This window comes from Misgurnus anguillicaudatus, chromosome 13, assembly GCF_027580225.2.
Source record: "Misgurnus anguillicaudatus chromosome 13, ASM2758022v2, whole genome shotgun sequence".
Classification (NCBI taxonomy): Eukaryota; Metazoa; Chordata; class Actinopteri; order Cypriniformes; family Cobitidae; genus Misgurnus; species Misgurnus anguillicaudatus.
Window position 1 is genome coordinate 10,106,065 of NC_073349.2, and position 20,237 is coordinate 10,126,301.

At 38.9% G+C, this 20,237-nt stretch overlaps 1 protein-coding gene across 6 annotated transcripts in view; it reads right to left on the reverse strand.

Annotated features, from left to right (window-relative positions):
• sulf2b (sulfatase 2b) overlaps positions 1 to 20,237 on the reverse strand; it is a 226,799-nt gene that overhangs the window by 19,137 nt on the left and 187,425 nt on the right. For 5 of the 6 annotated variants that reach the window (XM_055187941.2, XM_055187942.2, XM_055187943.2 and 2 more), the window contains 5 exons: positions 18,917 to 19,067; positions 15,611 to 15,786; positions 12,530 to 12,658; positions 4,357 to 4,413; positions 3,895 to 4,027 (listed from right to left, as the gene is read on the reverse strand). In XM_055187941.2, the coding sequence (XP_055043916.2) occupies positions 3,895 to 4,027; positions 4,357 to 4,413; positions 12,530 to 12,658; positions 15,611 to 15,786; positions 18,917 to 19,067 (646 nt within the window). Of the gene's footprint in view, positions 1 to 3,894; positions 4,028 to 4,352; positions 4,414 to 12,529; positions 12,659 to 15,610; positions 15,787 to 18,916; positions 19,068 to 20,237 lie in introns of those variants that run through there. The other variant, XM_073874995.1, reaches the window with a different exon arrangement.

Sequence of the window (20,237 nt, forward strand, 5' to 3'; positions counted from 1 at the left end):
AGTTTGCTATGGCTTGACTGTATGTGACAGTGTCTGCTTATAAAAGACAAATGTTTCCTATCATCGACCCCCATTAACTTCTCACCTCGCATGTGACAGCGTACGTGTTTGTTCCTGTGTGAGCGGATGTGTGTGTGCTTTTCTACAGCAGGTGAAAATTACCTCTTATTCATCTGAAATGATCACAAGATCACAAATCCGCCTCCTTTAAAAAGCCTTGTTAATGAGGAACATAAGCTACACCTCACTCACCAGAACACACCTATCAGTGCATTAACTCTACCTTGAATTCCTCTATGATCTCTAACATCTACATTACACTGTCAGAAAAAAATCGCCAAAAAATTCCACAGCTTTCACACCTCAAAGGTACATGTATATTGGTACCAAATGTATACATATGTGAACCTAAATGGTACATATTAGGACTATTTTAAAGGGTACCACCCCAGTGACAGCTCGGGACAATTTTTCTGACAGTGTAGGTCAGTAGATAATGTTTTTGCTTTGAATATAACTTTTATTGCATTAAACTAAACTTTGAGCCGTGTGAAAATAGCCGTATAGGCATGCATTTATTTGCATTTAATTTTGTGATTTCACGAAAACTGACAGCGAGATATTGGTGTGTGCATCTGAGAGGTGTTTGCAGAGGAGAGCATTGGCGTTGTCACTTTCTATGAATGGTAACAACTGCAGAGGCCGTTCAGCAAAATAATATAGATAACACATTACAGTGCCAGACCGCTGCTTATTATAACAAACAGGAAGTTAGAGACACTTCATCTGTATTACAGTTTTTCTCCATTGGTTTGGCTCATTTCTTGAAACAGAAATTACATTCTCAAAACTCTAAGATAATTTGGCAAAACAGTCTTACAGTTCAGCTCAACACTATAGCTTACTTGCAAAAGCTCATATATTTCCCAAAACTGTTCACTCATGCTTCAAAACTAAATTCCTTTCCCATATAAAGCGTCAGTGCCACAAAAATGGGAAATATCCTTCTCAACTGCTTTGGCTCATTTCTTGAAACAGACGGACGTTCTCAACACTCTTGGTGCTTTTGTCAAAATAAAGTGGATGGTTCAGCACAACACCATGGTTCACCTGCAAAAGCTCATACCTCTCACAAAACAGTTCACTCATGTGTCAAAACTAAATATCCTTCTCATTTTAACAGTCAGTGCCCCCAAAATGCATCGTCCCTTTGGCATTGTGTAAGCACTGCAAGTCGAAATGTTTAGATGTTTTGTCACTATGGCAGGGGACCATTGAAATATCTCTTATGTCCACCTTTCAGTCTTAGCCCTTTATTGACAATGGTAACTGTACTGTTTTTTGTCTAGCTAACAGAATACAATTGTGTATAAAACTGAAAAAAAAGGATTTTAGGGTAAGAGTAGCCTCCAAGGTTTGACACCACACATTGCACTCACACTGCCAAGGAAATGGTAACCACTTTTATTCACAAACAAAGTAACTTCCATAGACCAGACCATAAAGAAAATATATAAAGCATAATATACTCTAATATAAACACAAAAAACAATGAAAATTATATGAAGCCTACAGTGCCTACAGCGGGAGTTTCAGAACTAACATTTTTTCACTGGTCGCTGTCCTCACCCTCCCTCTCCTGGCCACCATCCTCACCCTCCTGACCATCCACACGCTGCTGTCTGTCTGGCCACAGATTCTCATCCACATCACAGTGTATATTCTCCCTTGCGATGCAATGAGGGAACAAAACGGCGTGCATGTAGCAACCATCCCCTACCCTAATCTCCTGTAATATCCTAACACGCAGCGTTCATCATGGAGCAGGGACCTTTGATTTTGAGCCCTATGCTCATATATCTCCACCTCCTAGAGGAGAAAAACTCAATAGGATTGAGAAAAGGAGAGTAAGGTGGTAGGAACACCATGACCATCCTTGAATGAGTAGTGAACACGTCCCTGATTAGCAGGCCACGGTAGAAATTCACATTGTCCCATACAATGACATATTGTGGTAGGTGAGGCCCGACGAGACCTTTCTCATTTTGAGGGATCAAATCAAAATAAAGGCGGTCCAAGAAGATGAGGAGCATCTGTGTATAGTATGGGCCAAGACTGGGGATGTGAGTGGCCACACCATTCTCAGATATGGCATCAAACATAGTAATATTGCCCCCTCACTGGCCTCAGACATCCACCGTGGCCCGGTGGGCAATAATTTTATGGCCACGTCTTCGGCCCTTGGCCAGGTTGAAGCCAGCTTCATCCACAAACATGAGGATGTGAGGGGCCTCGTTTCCTTCCAATGCCATTATTCTCTACAAAAGCGTAAACTCCTACTTTGTTAGTCAAGTTTTAGTTTTACCTGACTGTCAATTGCTGTAATAAATGTATCAAATGTTCAAAGCATTCATATATGTTATTCGTGGTATTATGTTCTTGACTAATTTTGCCAATTGAACAGACTATTGTGCATGTGATGACTTATACAATGAAATGACGCTGGCACATTTTGGAGTGAACAGCCATTAGACCGAGAATCAACCAATCAGTTTAGATCCACAAGATCTATTCCCTTGGAAATTGTGCTAAATGTAGGCTACCTGTACTTAATCAGTTGCAAAGATGTACTGAGCTATTGAGACATGTACTTAGATATTTGCAATTTGATGAAATGAATGAGAAATTCAATTCTGTTGTGAACACTTGCCAAGTGGTTTGGAGGTTTGTCCATGTTGTTTTGAGAATGTAATTTCTGTTTCAAGAAATGAGCCAAACCAATGGAGAAAAACTGTAAATGGATATCTCATGCAAGCTGTTTTGCAAAGTGGTAGGGACAAAATTATCTATTTGCTGACAGTACAAATTTAAGAGCAGTACAGATTAATGTAAAGTCCTTAAAGGTGCCAAAGAATGCATTGATACAATATGTTACATTGTTCTTTGATATAGAAGGTATGTGACTTTATTAAGTCAAAAATAATTCAGAAATGTTTTACATGTCCATTAACAACCCTAGGATTTGCAAATAGAATGAAATGTTCTGTTATTACCTTATTTTTTGAAAAGGGTCATTAATAATAATGTTGAGCTCTGCTCTGATTGGCTGTTTCTTAGAGCGGCTCATTTCAGTAGCTCTGTGTGTGTGTGTGTATTAAGATACAGAATTTGAGTAATAATCAATTATTCAGAGATTGGAAATGGACGTTTCTGAAGAAGTTTGTTTTTTTCAGTATGGACCTGCAAAGCCTAACTGTAACGTCAATAGTAGAACTTCAGCCTAAACACTAGCATATAGCATTAACTAGCATATAGCGCTAACTCAGCAGTCACAACTTTGTTTATAGCATTGTAACAACATTGTAATTAATTTAATGTGTAATTTAATGTTGGGGACGTACATCACAACTGTAATGTCACAGTGATGTTGTGTTATGATTGGCCTGTTTTCCAGCAGACTTTTACATGCACGAGGTTTACTGTACATAAGAAGGAGGAAACAATCGTGTTTAAAGGCGGGTGCATGATCTCTGAAAGCCAATGTTGATATTTGAAATCACCTAAACACACACGCCCCTACCCCAATAGAATCTGGACCTTCTTTTGATAGACCCGCCCCACACATACGCAACCCAGGCAACGATGTCGGTTAGTGGACACGCCCCTTACTGCTGATTGGCTCCAAGTGTGTTTAGTTAAACTTAGTGTTTTTAAAAAATTATGCACCCTGCTTTTAAGGCTCATAATGTGTTATTACAATGTACAGAACTTTTATTATTCATCTATGCCTAGTGTAATACAGTTTTCCATTCTAAGGGACACTTTAAAGTTTGTATACAATATGTGAGAGTGAACGTGTGTGAGGAAAAAAAAATCCTCATAATTCCTTCGTACCTGACCAATTTGTTCGCATGGCGTCTGGTACTCCGCACGCTGACACAGGTCTTTAACGCGCTGGTATTTGGGCAGGTTATTCTCCTCCTCGGCCATATCTTTCCCATCATTCAATACTTTATGCAGCAGTTTCCTATCATCGGTCAAAAAAGAAAACATTTCTTTGAAAAAAAACCCTACTTTTTCATAAACATTTCCTAAATGTATGCATGCAATGGTTTTATTATCATTTTACTAAGATAATGATATTTAAGGGTGTTTACACAAACCTGATTCTATTACATTTAAAGCAGATCAGAATTTGGATGATATATGAGTCTTTTACTGTAAATAGCAAAGACCTCCTTAAATGTCTTCAAAAACACAAATTTATGAGGAGGTTTTCAAAAATTCATCACCATTTTAAGTGAAGTCAAACCCATACAGACAGACTCACACATAATTTAATCTGTACTGACTTACCCTCTTTCCACCAGGAATGAGTCTCTCCACACTTTTCCTTTCTTGTTCAACTGGAACCTGCAGTTAGAAGAAACGGATGGACATTGAGCCAATTATTACAACCTATAATAGAGTTCTTCATGTATGATGTATTTTTGTAGGCAAATACTAAAAGCAAGGCTAGAATTTTAGCACGTCCAGTTCCATCATTGTGAGGTCAATAGGTGATTTGAATGATTTAGTTAAACTCCTTAAATAAGATCTTGGGTTAACATAAGACCAATATATTTTCACATCTTATTCTATGACATGAACACACCAGTAATACCCATAGACTATAAAATATATGGACGTAGTGTCTGTAACGTCACCTATAGGTTTGTGAAGAGCTTTTTTGAAGCTTAAAGTAGGCGGTGTAAAGTAGGCATCTTGGCCGCGCATCACTCAATGGGTAAAGAGGCGGGATGTGGATGAAGCTGAGGTGGCTGGATGTTGAAACCACACCAACCTAGCTTGACTCTAGTGACAGCAGTGGCAGTTCACCCGTCACTCAAGTAGCCACGCCCTTAATTATGCAGAACTTTAAAGCTTAATATCATTTAAACGGATTAGTTACAAAAAAAAATTGTACCAGGCTGTAAACACATTATTTTCTGCTGTAAAGTTGGGCATTTTAACATGGAAGTCTATGGGAATTGACTCTCTTTTGGAGTCAGCCTCTAGTGGCCAGTCGATGAATTGCAGTTTAAGTCACTTCCAAATTGGCATCATCAGAGAGATCGGTAGGTTGCCCCTTGGTAATACCCCACTCATTACTTTACACAGTGTCTTAACAAGGGCCATTGCTAACAAGTTGCTACAGTACATGGGACTACAGACTTTGTCAGGGACTTTAAGCGTCATCATGCACAAAGATCACAAAAACTATGCAACCAGGGCACCATTCCCAACAAAGATTCACCCACACAGTATTTATACATCAGGGAACATTTTTCAAAAGCATTTAATAAAGTTTGAAAGAGCTGTCCGAACAACCCTGTCTCACCCCATGGCGTCAATATTTGACGACACTTGACCATGCGTCAATATGTTGACGCGGAGGGTATACCTTTCGCGTCATTTTTTGACGAACTGGGGACTTCAATACTATTACGTCCGTTGCATTCTCTTTTCCTATTTTCTTACCATTTTCGCGTCGGTTTAGGGTTAGATTTACATAATGACATCCCTACCCAAACCTAACTCTAACCCCAACGCCAGGTGACAACTGTTTAATTTCGCGTACCTAACTCTAACCCCAACGCCAGGTGACAACTGTTTAATTTCGCGTACCTAACTCTAACCCCAACGCCAGGTGACAACTGTTTAATTTCGCGTACACTGTTTAATTTTGCGTAATCTAACCCTAAACCGACGCGAAAATGGCAAGAAAACAGGAAAGAAAATGCAACGGACGTAATAGTATTGAAGTCCCCAGTTCGTCAAAAAATGATGCGAAAGGTATACCCTCCGCGTCAACATATTGACGCATGGTCAAGTGTCGTCAAATATTGACGCCATGGGGTGAGACTGTGTTAGTCCGAAGCTTGTTGGTGATGAAGTTTATTTCGAGAAACTGTGGTGTAGTTTGCTTGTAGCCTAAGCTTAGCTTTTAATTTCTAGTAAAGGCATTAAGAGTTCAAAATTCATAAAATTTGTGTTCATCTGTTAAGATTGTCTTGGAGGACAAAAGGTGTAAGTTTCATAAACTTTTGTTAAACACACTACTGAATTGCAAAATGAATAGGATTTTTGGCGAGAAACTTCTGGGTTGGCCTACAAATCAACTGCGATTTCGTTTAAATGTAATGTCTGAACTTTTTACAAGATCCCTTACCATTTTTTAAGCATTCAATTCGCAAAATGTACATTTATGCATTTGATGCTTTCATCCAAACAACTTGCACTTTTATTTTTTAAGCGTGCATGTTTTCTGGGATCAAGCTCATGACCTTTGCTTCTGGTAGGGGTGCTAATTTAGTAAATGCTGCTATGGGTTGAATTTAATGGGAACTGACAAATGCCCCGTGCTGTTATATGATAACCTGTCCGTGAAATGCTAAGATTTCACTTTAATTTCAACCTTTGACATGGCCTACAGATATTAAGGTTATATTTATATCATGTTGGATGATTTTATGTATAAAACAGTAAATCACAAAAAATGACTTTACAGTAGCTTGGTTTTGCACACTAGGTTGGGGGATATGTTGCTCAAACTAAGACTAAATGCAACAAGTTCCAAGAGCAGAAAAGTATAGACACGTTTCCAACTGAACAGAATTCCAGCCTCCAATTTAAAGTGTTTTTTCCTCTTATAAAGAAATAGGAGATATTGAAGGTACAGTAACAGAAGTGCTGTGCAACTCCTGACCTTCACTGCAGATATGAGCTATTGATCGTTGTGCCCCCCCCCCCCCCCCCCCCCGATCTCTACACAGCCGGATTTAAGAGTATCATCACTGGTCTACTTCTGCTTTCTAAAGGGTTTTCTTATCATTTTTCCTAAACTGACAGCTCTTGTTAATTACATTTTTATTTTTGGCAGACGCTTTCATCCAAAGAGACTATGGATATACTGTATACATTTATACATTTTGTTTTACCTAAGATCGAACCCATGACCCTTGGACTGCTTTCGCAATGCTTTACCAAGTGAGCTACAGGAACACTATTTTATTTTACTCTTAGTCTATAACATTGATTAGGAACACTTAATGTTTTTGCTATGGCACCATTATGATTATTCATAATTGACCTCCTCCCATACGTTATATGGACATTAATAATGCCTCATCATGTTGTTGAAGAGATGTGCTATTACTTTTCTAAGTTATCAGACTTTACGTGGATGCTTAAAACCTCTATAAACTTATCCAAGCCAGAATATCAAACACTTTAGAGCTGTCTTTTTGGACCCCCAGTAATCATCTAGAAATCTACACAACTAAAACCAACACCAAACTTAGCAACAGCATAGCAACGCTCTGACAACCACCCAAACTACCCCAGCGTTGTAGGTCCAAGCACAACTCGCATTTTTTAAATTTGGGTCTCTCTAAGGTGATAAAGATTCAGTACGGGTGACAGGTCCCTCCCTCTTCCCCTCTTTTCCTTGAAAGACACTCCTCCCCCAATTTCTTATTTCCTGTACACCGGTGGCCACATCCTGCAGAGATACGCATCTCTTCCTCTCATCAGATAGAAAAGCGGTACACAGACTAGCAGTAGACAGCAGAGATGAGATGAGATTTCAGCAGGTGTCATGTTGATGAGAGTTTTGGGCCACATGGCACCTGCTGCCATACACAAAAACAAAGTCAGTCGGGTCTTGTTCTTCATCGAATAGCTGGTGTATTATAGTAAACGCAATGAGCCTTTTTTTAGAAACTCAAGATTTCATTTCTGGGGTCCGGGGCCTCCAGAAGGTTCCCCAGAAATTTCAGAGCAAAAAAGACAAAGCAAAAATTGTAAAATATTACTACTGTTTAATTTCTAAGTGTTCAGAATCATTTCTAAGTATTTATCTCTCCTTTCTTGCTACATACATAGTTTAAAGAATTTTTTATATTGTATTTTTAGTGTTTTGTTTTTAGTACAGGGCACTTTTTCTCAATAACAGGTGTTTTTAAGGTAGTATTCTCTTTAAAGTGTCTATGAAACAAATTTGCAGCATTATAAATTAATTTAAATTAAAAATCTTTCTCTTCAGGTTTATATATCCATAGTTTAAAGTGGACTGCTTATGCATATGAGCTGGAGTCTTATACTGTGTTTACACCAGACGCGGTAGAGGCGGCAATCGCGAGTGATTTCAATGGTAAGTCAATGTGAAGAAGCGTTGACGCGCGTCTGGAGGTCCCGCGGCGCGGATGAAGCGTTTAGCACGGTAGACATGTTTCCGCCTCAATGGCGCGAATTGAGCGTTGTGCGCGCTATGCGCGGATGGTGCTTTTTGTGCATTTTGCGTTTGACACGAATTTGCGGCTGACTATGGCAGATTTTCGTGCCGCGTTAACCAATCAGGAGCCTGCTTGCTGCTGTGGCGGTAGCCCCACCCGGAGTTACTCATTTAACCTGAAGGAACGCTTGATATTGTCTATAAGCAGTCACCTGGAGCTATACGACACAAGTTCTTATTTCTATAAAGACAGGAATAAAAAGAACCTCGCTTGGAAGAGTGTCAGTGAGGACATTGGGCAACCTGGTAAGTTGTAATACACATTTCACTTTTGAGTCATGTGACGTTTATCGACCCGCCTCGTTTATTTTCCCCCTATAGTAAGGATACCAAATACAAACTGGTAACTCTTGATAAATGCACAATCAACATCAGCCATCTTACAAACAGACAACCGCATACACTTTCCCCTCCCACAAGAAGCGGATTTTGCCTCTGACGTACGTCAAATGCTTTCTTTTTCTGCGCGTCTAATTTGCTCTAGACGAGTGTATGCATTCAAACTGTTCAAGCGGCAAACTAGGCGTGGTAGACGCGATTTTGACGCCTCAAACACGGTTGGTGTAAACACAGCATTAGACGTCACAACAAGTATAGCTAAAATTTGCCCATGATGGAATTAATAAATAAATAAAGTTGGACGGGTGCTGTTTGTGAATTTAGGGACCATCTCTAAAGTTATAATGTACACTTTTCTATCTTCAATAGCGTTTAACATATTTTGATATTTATTTTATTAAATATCAAAAATCTAAACCACAGCTGGTTTTGTTACTGTTTGTTGATTGTAAGTCATTCCATTTAAATGCTGTTAAAAGTAGAAACGTGTTTATTAAGATGTAACTTTAGAGACGGTCCCTAAATTTACCACAATCAAATTGTCAATTACTGCAATTAAAGTGAATCCCTGATCCAAGTAAAATCTAATTTGTTCACCTATGCTAAATATGCTTTTGCTGTCTACAAACAAAACAACACTTTCTATCAAGTACACATTAGCTTTAATTACATCAAAAGAATACAACTTTTGCAATGTAGAGATCACGAGAAAACAACTTTTATGTCAGGATCACGAGAAAACAACTTTTTAATCTTGAGAACATGAGAAAATTAAATCAAGATCACGAGAAAACAAGCAAGCAAAAATAATAACAGTACAATATCTGTCTTGGCTTTTGTACATCATTACTGTTAAAGGCAGGGTGCATGATTTTTGAAAAACACTTTGGAAAAGGGAGTCGAGACGAATATCAAAACACACTTGTCAATCAGCAGTAAGGTGTCTACTAACCAACACCGTTGCCTGGGTGGAGGGGGCTATCAAAAGAAGGTCCAGATTCGATTGGGGTAGGGGCGTATTTGTTTAGGTGATTTCAAATGTCAAAATTGGCTTTCAGAGATCATGCATTTCGCTTTTAAGTGCAGCCCCATCATTCAAATCCAGCCTCAGCGTTTATTTAAATCTAGTCTGCTTTGGCCAACAATTAAAGTGCTAGATCGCGTCAATCACGTGTCAGTCTCTCGAATTTGCTTGTCATTTCCTGTTTGCCAGTGCTTTGCTGTTGTCTCAGCCCAGAGGACCACTCATTAGGTTGGAAAAACAATATGTTGTCTTTATAAAACCACACTTTCTATAACACAGTTCAAATGTTTTTATACAGTGTTTAAAAATACATAAAATCGATTTTAGGAAGGGGGTCCCTCACAAAAAGTTAATCATATTTTGAGGTTTGATAACCCATGATCTAGAAAGTATTGCAGTGAAAGAAAAAGTTAGCAAACAGGTTTTATAAAATAAATAAATCATGGTTAACTGTAATTTTGGGTTAACAGACCACTTAAGGTTAAGATCAGTAAATACTGACAGAAGTTTTGGTCTATTACAGTTCACAGATGTCTCTCTCTACATGTCACATCTCTTCACTGTTCTCTTCACAGTTGTTCAAAACCACATATTTGATGACTTGCCCGCGTTTTATATATAACCTCAGTGTAGCATTTACAGGAAACGTCTGCTTACTGATATCACAGAGCTAACCGCTATTTTGGCACTGATGTACAAATGGCATCTTACGGCTATAAGGACAGAGTGTCAAAAACGTTTCTTCCTATCTTCATTTGTTATCTTTTTATAACCTCTTAAATATGGGAAGGATTCTTCAAAAAGATAAAAATTTGAGCAAAAAGCTGAAATAATTGCAGTTTTGTGAACAAATTTTGTAAGAGATCAGATTCAGTTTAAAATTAATTAAAGGGATAGTTCGGCCAAAAACGATATTAAACCCATTATTTACTCACCCCCAAGCTGTCCAAGTTGCATATGTCCATCGTTTTTCAGACAAACACATTTTCGGATATTTTAGAAAATATTTTAGATCTTTCTGTTGATTGAATGTAATGTTACGGGGTCCAGCAATAGTCCACGACCTTCAAGTCCCAAAAAAGTGCGTCCATCCTTCACAAATTAAATCCAAACGGCTCCAGGATGATAAACAAAGGTCTTCTGAGGGTAATCCGTGCGGTGTTGTTGTAGAAATATCCATATTTAAAATTGTATTAACGTAATTAACTAGCTTCCGATAGCGCCGCCATCTTAGACTCAGGAGAGAGTATTAGCGTAGTGTACGCACTTTTCTTAGTGAGGTATGACAAATTCGGAGGGCGGGGGCACAGAGCAGCAGCAGAGAAACTCTGTACGCTGCGTAAGCTCTCATCCTGAATGCGCATCACTCCAAGATGGCGGCGCTACCGGAAGGTAGTTTATAACGTTAATAACATTTTAAATATGGATATTTCTACAACAACACCGCACGGATTACCCACAGAAGAACGTTGTTTATCATCCTGGAGCCATTTGGATTTAATTTGTGAAGGATGGACGCACTTTTTTTGGACTTGAAGGTCGTTGACTATTGCTGGACCCCGTAACATTACATTTAATCAACAGAAAGATCTAAAATATTTTCTAAAATATCCGAAAATGTGTTTGTCTGAAAAACGATGGACATATGCAACTCGGACAGCTTGGGGGTGAGTAAATCATGGGTTTAATATCGTTTTTGGCCGAACTATCCCTTTAAATTAGTTTTTGCTTCAGTTTTTTATAAATTGGGTAAGAGCACCACCTAGTGGACAATAGTGGAATTAAAGATTACCATAAAAACTTGTCAGGGAAGCGTCATTGGCAGAGAAACATTTTCTCTTAAAATTGTCATCGAGATAACTCGTCAATTGCGGGGAAAGAGTAAAAAGATTAGTTCATTTTCTTAAAAAAACAATCCAGATAATTTACTCACCACGTCATCCAAAATGTTGATGTCTTTCTTTGTTCAAAAAATTATGTTTTTTGAGGAAAACATTCCAGGATTTTTTTAAATTTTAATGGACTTTAATGGACACCAACACTTAACCGTTTTAATGCAGTTTAAAATTGCAGTTTCAGCGGACTCTAAATTATCTCAAACAAGGCATAAGGGTCTTGTCTAGCGACATGATTGTCATTTTTGGCAAGAAAAATAAAAATATGCACTTTTGAACCACAACTTCTCGTCTTCCTCCGTTTGTGTGACGGGCCAGCGCGACCCCACGTAATTGTGTAATGACATGGAAAGGTCACGTGTTACATATATGAGACGCACATTTGCGGACCATTTTAAACAATAAACTGACACAAAGACATTAATTAGTATCATTCCACATACAACAACGTCCGAACGGTCCTCTTTCTCCACACATGTAAACACTGGAGTGTAGTTTCGCATACGTCATCCGTGACCTCTTGACGTGATGAGGTATTACAGTCACAGGACCGGAAAAAGACAAGAAGTTGTGGTTTAAAAGTGCATATTTTTTTATTTTCAAAAAAAACGTTTGGGATCGTTTAGAGTAATTTTAAACTGCATTAAAACTGTTACATGTTGGGGTCCATTAAAGTCCCTTAAAATGAGAAAAATCCTGGAATGTTTTCCTCAAAAAAACACAATTTCTTCTCAACTGAACAAAGAAAGACATCAACATTTTGGATGACATGGTGGTGAGTAAATTATCTGGATTTTTTAAAAGAAAATTGACTAATACTTTAATAGCAATATTAGTCAATAATATCAACATAAGCACTGTGCTATTTCTCACTGACGGTCGTTTATTGAAATGCAATGCACTGTGAACTGAGTTTCATGTTTGAGATACTCATACCTGTTCATAACACGGTCAGTGTCCAGGAGTTTAAGGATGGATTTGCCGTCCATGTCTGGTGGAACGTCTATCCCAGCTATGTCCAAGATGGTGGGGGCCAAGTCAATGTTCAAGACCATGTGAGGGTTGCTATGGAAACAGAAGAGGAAGTTGCCATTTGACATGATGGTCAAAAAACGAACAGAACATGAACATTGATAACAAGATCAAGAGATAGCGAGAAAGCATTGAATTAAGATACTATTAAGACATATGACTTGAATACAACTAAAAACACATTGCACAACTTTTTGTTGTGTCAGAGTTTAGCTGGTTTAAATAGGCTGGTTGATACCATAAATTTGGTATAGATGTATTTGCTATATATGTTTTATTCAATTTTGCTGACTTCTTGCGAATTCCTATGGTGCCCTCGGCCAATTCTGTGCTGCATTCAATAGTAAACACACAGTATATTTTTCATTTTGATTATAAATTGGCAGATTTGAATTAACTCTGATTTAATTCATTTTTTTAAACCGCCCTGCACAGGGTTCATTCACCTCGTACGTCACAGTTCACCTGCTGATCTCGACATGATTTACTCTGGCTTTTCATTTTTCGAAAATGATTCAAACTTGCAGTTCATCTCTGATGGGTCTCAATTTCAATCCAGCACTTCAAATCCTGCGTATTTAATGGACTGCGGAGTGCAGATTAATCCAATCACTCGCATTCAGAGATTTCAGGAGCTAAAGGAGGTCTCTTGAATGAGACTTTGTTGAATAATGACTCATACGATGTTAAACTGATCTAAACTGCGCCTCTCTCACCCTGATCCTCCTGCTAAACACACACTTTCTATCACTCTCTCCAAACCTTTATCCTGTTTTCTGTGTCTTTCTCTCACAGTAGCACATCTACAGTAATCTCCACATGAGTGACTTTACTGCTGCTAATCAGCTTTTCTGAGAAACCCAGTAATGCTGGATCACACAGCAGTAATAAACAAGACTACTGACTAATGATATTAAATTCTGACCAGAGAGAGAGAGAGAGAGAGAGAGAGAGAGAGAGAGAGAGAGAGAGAGAGAGAGAGAGAGAGAGAGAGAGAGAGAGAGAGACAGAGACATTGTCACATTGGTCGACTGCATACGTCATCGAGGGGTGTAGGCATGCATAATATCACTATTAAAGATATCAAAGTTATATTTTATTTTATATAACTTTTTTGTTATATTCTTTGGCAAAAATGACGATTCTTTCGCAAGATAAGACCCTTATGCCTTGGTTGGGATCATTTAGAGCCCGTTGAAACTAAGGTGGCCGTACGTGCCATTTTCGCCAGACGCATCCTGGCCAGAATTTCGGGTGCGTCCTCCGGAGGTCGCATTGGTCGCCCGCATAGATCATCGAGGTTCTCACATTTCAGTTAAATTCTTTCACCTGCAACCTCTTATATCATACAAAATCCTAACCAAACATGAAGCGACAAGCTTTTGGTGTGATTGGCCCCTAAGTCTTCATTTAGGCGATGCTACTGCTCCGAATAGTAGTTAAAATTTAAACATCTAAAATTAGCTTTGTTTTATGTTTTCTTAGAGGTGTACCTTCCTTATACTGCGTACCCACCAAACGCGAAGCAACGCATTCCTCACAGATTACTCACGTTTTTAGCTTTGCGTCATGCGAATTTTCCACTTGAGTTTAATATTTAACGTGTGTACATCGTGTGTACGAGCATAACGTGTGTTTTCGTGGCAATTGCGCCACCCGACAATTGCGCTGCCCGATTTGCGTCATTCGCATCCCCCCGTGCGAGTTCGAGTCTATTCACTTCTTTGCATTGACTTTGTATGTAACATGCAAATCGTTAAATTTGCGTTTGGTGTGTACGCCCCATTCCTCTTTCCTAAAAGCTATTACCGTGGGTTCACACCAGCCGCGTTTGAGGCGACAAATTTGCGTCTACCGCGTCTAGTTTGCCGCTTGAACATATTGAGTTTACTCGCTTCCTTCCCGTGTGAAAGCCGCGTGTGAAATTCTAGTCATCGAGACATTCACACGGAAATTCGCGTCATGGGTTGGGCTTCTGCGACTCCGCTCGCTTCCTGTAATCACGTCACTACTAGAGCAAGCTCCTGATTGGTTAATGCGGCACGTTCTTCCGCCAAAGTTCAAATTTTTCAACTCGCGCTTTTGCCGCGGCAACCCTCAATTCATGCCTTTTGCGCAAAATACACGCACGGATGAGGCGGAATCTACTGTGCCGTGCTAAACGCATCATTCACCCCACGAGACCTCCCGACACGCGTCAACGCATCTTCACATTGACTTAACATTGAAATCACTCGCGCTTGATGCCTCTCCCGAGGCTAGTGTGAACGCAGCATTAGACTTGGACCTACAATATGGTCTGAAATTTCATTTAGTTTTCATTGCGTTTTTTTGTAATTTCAGAGCTCACCAAAAAATTCTGAATGGGGTGGTAATGGCACAGTGGATAAGACACACGCCTTTGGTGTGAGAGACCCGGGTTCGAATACACTGTGACACACCATTGTGTCCCTGAGCAAGACACTTAACCCCTAGTTGCTCTAGAGGCGTGCAACCTCTGACGTATATAGAAATTGTAAGTCGCTTTGGATAAAAACGTCAGCTAAATGAATAAGTAAGTAAGAAAGATGTGTGTGATTAAATTATGACATTTTTGCCATTTTGAGATTTTGCTGTAGGCGGGGCTAACCAGTGCCACAGAATTAAAAACCTAGTAACCAACAAATTATCATGTCACGTGTTACTGTCGCAGCTGGTTAGGATGAAACTTCATATTAACATGGAAGAGCTTTTATTGTCAAGTCACGTCTGGTTAGTTCACGCTGCACAGCAGACCACATGAGTGAGCGAGGTTTCTAAAATTAAACTCTGTGGTGCTCCCGTGGGGATGCGGGTTCAAGTCTGGTCTCTGTAATGTCCTGATTTCATTCCCTTTCACTCTTCACAACATTCCTTATTATCCTGTCAAATTAAGTCATCAAAGTCCCAAGAAGCACAAAACTCAGACGTATTGCATGCAATGTTTTATATCGAAGTTGCACTCACCTGCCTCCTGCCTCCACATTCGGGCCACGAATGTAAAAGGGAACTCTGATGTCAAACTCGTATGGCATTGACTTTCCCTTGACCAGTCCAAATTGACCAATGTGATATCCATGGTCAGCTGTGTAAATCACATACGTGTTGTCCAACTCCCCAGTGTCCACCAACATGTTATAAACCTACATTCAGACAAATAAACAACATTATTTGTGAATATTAAGCTAAAATTGGGCAGGTACTGTAAGAGGAAAGGAAATAAGTACATTATCTCGCTATTTACATGGCTATTTACCTCATAAGTAAGGTAAGTACTAGCATTAAATATTGATTTGAAATATTTTATTTGCTTAAGATTTAACAAATGCAGACATTTTATGAGGAAAACCTTTTTAATTCGGTTTTAAGATACGACAAGAAGTTCAAATGTCACACTATTTTGTTTAATCATTTAACATATCATATATAAGGATTTTGGTTCCAAAACGCAATAAATCCATTTTTACTAATTTCTGTAAAAATGTGTTTTCTATACCAAGAAAGTGACACTATTTTCTGTTACAAGCGTTCACATAGCATCTTTAGGTTATAAAAACAAAAAAAATTCATTTGATTTTCAACGATTTTATTAGCCTGGGTGCCAGCCGATCTTAGCCCCGCCCACAAGATTTTGAAAACGGGAAGATCGGTCTGGGGTTTCTGCGTTGAGGAGCTACTATGCTAGGACAAATGCTGGTCGAACCAATCAAATTGTCAGGGCGGGCTTTATACGATGATGGACAGATAATCAACAGTACGCGAGCAGGGCATTTGTTGATGTTTTTGCCGTCCTTCCTATTCGGCAAAAGTTGGTCGCAACTGAAATGGCTAACGTTATCACGGCGATGCAACTCAGTGTGCACGACGAGATGGATATAATTAGCGGTCGTTGCCAGCTTCTTTTCGGAAGCCCGGAATCGTGGTTGCTGAATAAGTGGAGGGACATGCTAGGCTCTAATATTTTCAAGCCAATGTAAGGGGTATCGTCGTGGATGAAGTTCACCTAACGTACAAATGGTAAGAGATAGTCTTACTCTATGACTTAGTAAATACTTCATGTTGTGATATAAACGAAATGTTGTAAACATAATAGGTGTTGATGTACATTCGCTAACTCAGTATAATCATAATGTTAGTGTCATTGTAGCGAAATAACTAGCGGTCAGGCTGCAAAGACGTAATTTCAACATACGTCACACACTCCTTTGCTCTGATTGGTCGTAGGTCTATCCAATTGAGTGCAGAGGCATTTTTCGGTTGAGACACGTCTCATAATTATAGCTCAATGGAGCGGTATCAGACTCAAATTCTGACTAGAATTGAGTATGACAACGTCAGGCTACGATTTTATACAAAAACTGATAATTTTTTCTCCTCATCAGTTTTTTTTAAATGCTATAAATCTATTGAATCAATATATAAATGTGCATTCATCTTTGTCATGTTATATTATTCCTTTAGTTGACTAGTGGTATACACTGATTAAAAATAAACATTAATGGCATTAATCAAAACACTTACTTTGTCATATTAAGAACACTGTCATTGCTGCGGTTATACTTGACGTCGTTGCTTAACATTTTTAACAGCGATCAGCTGTAAAATGTTTTGGTCCTGCTCGATTTTCGTTGACTTCGTGTAAAATAATGGCAAGTTTTTCATAAGATCCCCTGGGGTCAATGTATTAGCATGACAGAAACTTGATGCTGTCATGTGAGAACAAGCAACTGCCGGCATTTTTCCTTCGCTCGAGTGGCTCTCACATAAATTATTCGATTTTGATGGCTTACGTTTCTTTCCCGCCACAGAAAACCATCACAGGTTTATCAATGCCATCAAAAATATTATTTTGTGTTTTTTTGTTGATCTCGAAGAACAAAGTAGATGAGCAAAACTAGGATTCTGTGTGTATTCAAAGCGCCGCCATTTTGTTTACAATGCGTGGAATGGTGCGCTGTGATTGGTTAAGCGGATTTATTGCATTCTGCAGAGAAGGAGGACTGGCGTTTATCGTGTTTTGGAAAAAAAGGAGAAAAAAATGACAGAATAACCCGGCGAATATCGGATTTTGCGTAAAATAAAGAATTTACTTTTTAATACTGACCAGATCCAATACTTATTTTGGCGATAACTATTAAATAATATGCGTTTATCGTGTTTTGGAACCAAACTCTTCATATGTTATTAATATAAATATTCCTATTTAATTTTGTGTCATTTTAAACTGTACCTGTCAAAATTATTTGCAGCATTCGGGTTACTGTGTATTATTAGTTTTGAGTGGTTGTTATCTGGGAATAACAAACTTGCAAATGTTGCAACTGGCCAATCAGAATCAAGCATTCCAACGAGCCGTGTAATAATGTGATTTAATGCATTTCTGTAAAGTCACACTTATTCAGTTTGCTTCTGTAATATAAAGTGCCACAGGGATGACATATTTTTGTAGGCTAACCCTGAAGTTAGCGAGACACTGGTTCTCTCGCAAAAAAGCCTATACATTTTTTGGGGGATTTTAGCAACAAAAAAAAAAGATCTGTGTATAACAAAAGTTTATGACACTTACAGGTTTTGTCCAACAAGTTAATCTTCACAGATGAACACAACTTTTATCAATTTTGAAGTCAAGATGCAGCTTTTTATATTTCTAGTAAAAGCATTTAGACTTTGAAATATTATAGACTTTATATATTAGTAGCTAAAAGCTATTATGGTACAATAATGTTTTTTAATGTGCAATACGATACCGTAAGGTTCACATGGTATACAAATACAGTATTACAATTATTCAGTAGACTACTATGGTAATAGCATTACTGCATTTACATTTACGCATCTGGCAGATTTTATCCAAAATTATACATTGCTTCAGTATGAGTTGGAATCAAACCAATGACCTTTCGCGTTGCTAACGCAATGCCCCTCCAACTGAGCTGCAGGAACACTTACAATAGCACAAAACTAACATAGGGTTTGTATAATAATAATAAGCATTATACTCTATGGCAGTGTTCTTCAACCCTGGTCCTCGAGGACCCCCTTCCAGTAAGTTTTAGATGTAAAACACCTGAACCAACTCATCAGCCTCCTTCCAGAATGTCTCCCTAACAAGCTAATGATTTAAATCAGGTGTGTTAATTAAGGATACATCTAAAACATTCTGGAAGGGGGTCCTCGAGGACCATGGTTGAAGAACACTGTTCTATGGGATGTCCCCTTGCAAATGGCGTGATACTGTAAATAAACATGAATGCGTACAATAAGTGTGTGTACCTTTTCCACACTGTCATCCACGGAGAGCAGCGTCTGCAGTCGTTTTCTCTGTAGCATGTTGGTGAACTCCATGTGAATGGGCTTCATGGCTCCGGTGTAGCGCATAATCCAGTGTTTGTCTGGATTAGGGGCGTAGTTATAACTGGGCGTTCTGAATGGGGATGAAGAGAGTCACAGTTAGTGGATGAGCTGGTGCGTGGCTAAATGAAAATCAAGGCAGTTTCTTCCGAGAGCGTTTGCTCTGCTCATGTTGCAGAGAGATTTTGACATTTGAGATGTGTCTGTATGTGAAGGTGTGCGTGTATGGTTAGAATTACAGATGAGAAACAGCAACACTATCTCTGCCTCTCAGGTTCGTCTCTTCAACAGTGACACGCCACTATTTTACACTCTCGCGGTTTTGCGGTCCATGACTGATAGACTGACACTGTCAATGTAACGGTGCTTGGACTCTTATTATTGAAGAATAAGTGAGAGAGGGGTGTTTGTAGCTCCGCCCCCTCTCTCTGTGACACGCTTGAGAGACCTGTTAGAAGCTGGCTTTATACTGGAAGCCCGTATTGTATAGTTGTGATTAAAAGCACTTGGTTGTATTGTTTACAGCCATTACTTAAAGCCCTTTACCGACAAATCAATGTGTACATGGTCATGCTGAGCTGTTTTCCGCCTGGCCTTGTTTTGAGGTTGCAATATATTTAGACTGATAACAACTTGGAGACAGGGGGTGATGTAACGCCCTCTTTATCTCTGTGCTGGTGTCGTCTGTGTACACAGCGATCCTGAGGAAAACCTTTGCTGATCCAAAAAGTGACGTTTTAGCTCAAAATATCATATAGATAATTTATTATAGCATGTTAAAGTCGCCACTTCGTAGGTGTGAGCAAAAATGTGCCGTTTTTGGGTGTGTCCTTTAAAATGCAAATGAACTAATCTCTGCAATAAATGGCAGTGCTGTGGTTGGACAGTGCAGAATAAGGGGCGGTATTATCCCCTTCTGACATCACAAGGGGAGACAAATTCCAATGACCTATATTTTTTCACATGCTTGCAGAAAATGGTTTACCAAAACTAAGTTACTGGGTTGATCTTTTACACATTTTTCTGGTTAATAGTAGCATCCGAGAACCAATTATAACACTCAAACATGGAAAAAGTCAGATTTTCATCATATGTCCCCTTTAAGTCTAACGTCAAGCAGCGCTTCCTGGTCCAATCATTCTCAAATGCCATAGGGAAATAAAAAATCACGCTAATCCTATATTTGATCCCCATAATAAAATCCGAGATGACCAGACATTGACTCATGGACATGTTTTTTTAT